This window comes from Sinocyclocheilus grahami, unplaced genomic scaffold (genome assembly GCF_001515645.1).
Source record: "Sinocyclocheilus grahami isolate Dianchi unplaced genomic scaffold, SAMN03320097.WGS_v1.1 scaffold863.1, whole genome shotgun sequence".
Lineage (NCBI taxonomy): Eukaryota > Metazoa > Chordata > Actinopteri > Cypriniformes > Cyprinidae > Sinocyclocheilus > Sinocyclocheilus grahami.
Window position 1 is genome coordinate 21,236 of NW_015506042.1, and position 2,753 is coordinate 23,988.

At 31.7% G+C, this 2,753-nt stretch overlaps 1 protein-coding gene across 1 annotated transcript in view; it reads left to right on the forward strand.

The window, feature by feature from the left end:
- Nucleotides 1–2,528: 2,528 nt before the first annotated feature.
- LOC107563216 (Fc receptor-like protein 2) overlaps nt 2,529–2,753 on the forward strand; it is a 5,861-nt gene continuing 5,636 nt past the window's right edge. The window contains 1 exon segment of the mRNA XM_016248030.1: nt 2,529–2,570. Coding sequence (XP_016103516.1) covers nt 2,540–2,570 — 31 coding nt within the window. The 5' untranslated portion in view covers nt 2,529–2,539.

The window sequence follows — 2,753 nt, forward strand, 5'->3', positions numbered from 1 at the left end:
TCTGTGAGAGCCAGAATTCTTGCTGGTTGGTAGGTGATCAAATACTTATTTCATGCAATAAAATGGAAATTAATTATTTAAAAATCCTACAATGTGATTTTCTGGATTTTTTTTTTTTATTCTGTCTCTCACAGTTGAGGTGTACCTACGATGAAAATTACAGATCTCTCCATTCTTTGTAAGTGGGAAAACTTGAAAAATCAGCAGTGTATCAAATACTTATTTGCCCCACTATATATATATATATATATATATATATATATATATATATACACCTCTCCAAAAAATAATTATTACAGTTAATTATTACATTAATCATTACAGTTATTATGCAGTTAAAAATAATACTATCAAATTTTCAACAGTTCAAGAAAGAAAGAAAGAATGAATGAAGCCGTTATCCTCAAGTATGAGCAACAATAATATTGATGCTTCTCATGCACGCATTAAAAATTACCAATTAAAATTAATGTGTGAAGTTTTTACTAGCATTTCTCATTTCGCATGAAGCTCTAATAAAATAAGATCTGAAACCACATGCAGTCTGTTGTCCTCAAGCTGCATGTGGTTTATTTGGCATCATGGCACCATCAACTAGAAATTCTTATTCTAATTCTAATGTGTCTAATACAAGCTGTTTATTAAAGGGGTCATATGATGCTATTTTAAAGATCATTATTTTGTGTATTTGGTGTAACAGAATATGTTGATGGAATAGTTCCTAGATATCAAATACTTAACCAAGAAAGATACCATGTTGCACATGCATTGTTGTTGTGTTATTGTACTTGTGTGTTTGGCATTGCTGTGCTTTTGTTGTTGTTCAGAGTTTACAGTACCTCAAATTTCACTGCTTAGTTTACAACCAAGTGTAAACTGTTTAAATGACAATAAAAGACTCCTGACCTTTTTACACAACTAAACAGACTTATCAGAGCTGAAAATAAGAATTTCTTCAATAAAACAACTGAAAAAAAATCTAATTTTTTAGATTAAGGAGATGCATTCACCAAGAAGAACTGGAATCATAATCGCTAAATTTGTTTTAATGCCCATCCCTTGCCTTTGTGTATAAACTGTGTTCATATCTATAAATATATTACTGTCAAACTCAACACCATCAGTGTCAGAGGCCTGAAAATTTTAGATTAAGGAGATGCATTCATCAAGAGGAACTGGAATCAAAATCGCAAAATTTGTTTTAATGCCCATCCCTTGCCTTTGTGTATAAACTGTGTTCATATCTTTAAATATATTACTGTCAAACTCAACACCATCAGTGTCAGAGGCCTGATAGAATAGAAATAGGCAGATGTGAGGTTGTGGTTTGGTTTGTTGTATTTCATTTCAGTGGCACTAACCACTGAGGAAGGAGCAGCGGTTGTTCACTTTATTTCAATAAATGTATAAATACAATACTGCAATTACAAAGCATCATATGACCCCTTTAAGTAGTTCCTCTTTCACTTCAGTCTCACACTTAATATTGATGCATATTTGATGTAGGCTACATCTTTCTAAAAATGTTTGAAAAAAAAAAACATTTATACTGAACAAATGAGTTACTGACCTGTTAAGACAAACCGTAGTTTAAGATACACATGGTATTTTATAAAATAATGAATGATGTTACATTACTACACAACTCTCTACAAACACATTAAAAGTGTTTGTAAATACACAGTAAATGGAATAGTTCCTAGATATCAAATACTTAACCAAGAAAGATACCATGTTGCACATGCATTGTTGTTGTGTTATTGTACTTGTGTGTTTGGCATTGCTGTGCTTTTGTTGTTGTTCAGAGTTTACAGTACCTCAAATTTCACTGCTTAGTTTACAACCAAGTGTAAACTGTTTAAATGACAATAAAAGACTCCTGACCTTTTTACACAACTAAACAGACTTATCAGAGCTGAAAATAAGAATTTCTTCAATAAAACAACTGAAAAAAAATCTAATTTTTTAGATTAAGGAGATGCATTCACCAAGAAGAACTGGAATCATAATCGCTAAATTTGTTTTAATGCCCATCCCTTGCCTTTGTGTATAAACTGTGTTCATATCTATAAATATATTACTGTCAAACTCAACACCATCAGAAATAGGCAGTTGTGGTTTGGTTTGTTGTATTTCATTTCAGTGGCACTAACCACTGAGGAAGGAGCAGCGGTTGTTCACTTGTTCACTATAAATGTATAAATACAATACTGCAATTACAATAAAAGCAATCAAAATATTGTTTAATTTCCCTTGTTCATTAAACACACCAGAAAATGACTTTTCATAATGGTAAACAAATGTTCAGTTTAATAATGAATGAGTCATGACGACATTCCTGTAGAAAACTTGCATGTTAGTCAGTATGACATTTTCAGAAAACATGTTACAAGATTATCAACATAATCAAAATTATTTCTGTAACACTTGAAGGTACATTTGAATGTCTTTAGTCTGTCATGATGACTGAAAGTTTTCAGGAAGTCTTGATGCTTTAACACTTTCTGTGTCTTCAACCGTCTGTCATCATTCAGTCAGTATGGAGCTCAGTCAACTTCCTCTTGTGCTCTGTGAGTATTATTTTTACTGTATATAGATCATTGCTATTATATTATGTAAATGATCAAGTGTTTTAGTGTTCCTTATTTATGTATTTTCTTGCTGCTCTGAGTTTCAAATCCAGCTCTATTCAATGATATATGAGTGAAAGATGAGTTTGAGAGAGGAAGTGTGCAGTTAGTGCTGTTTGTGAA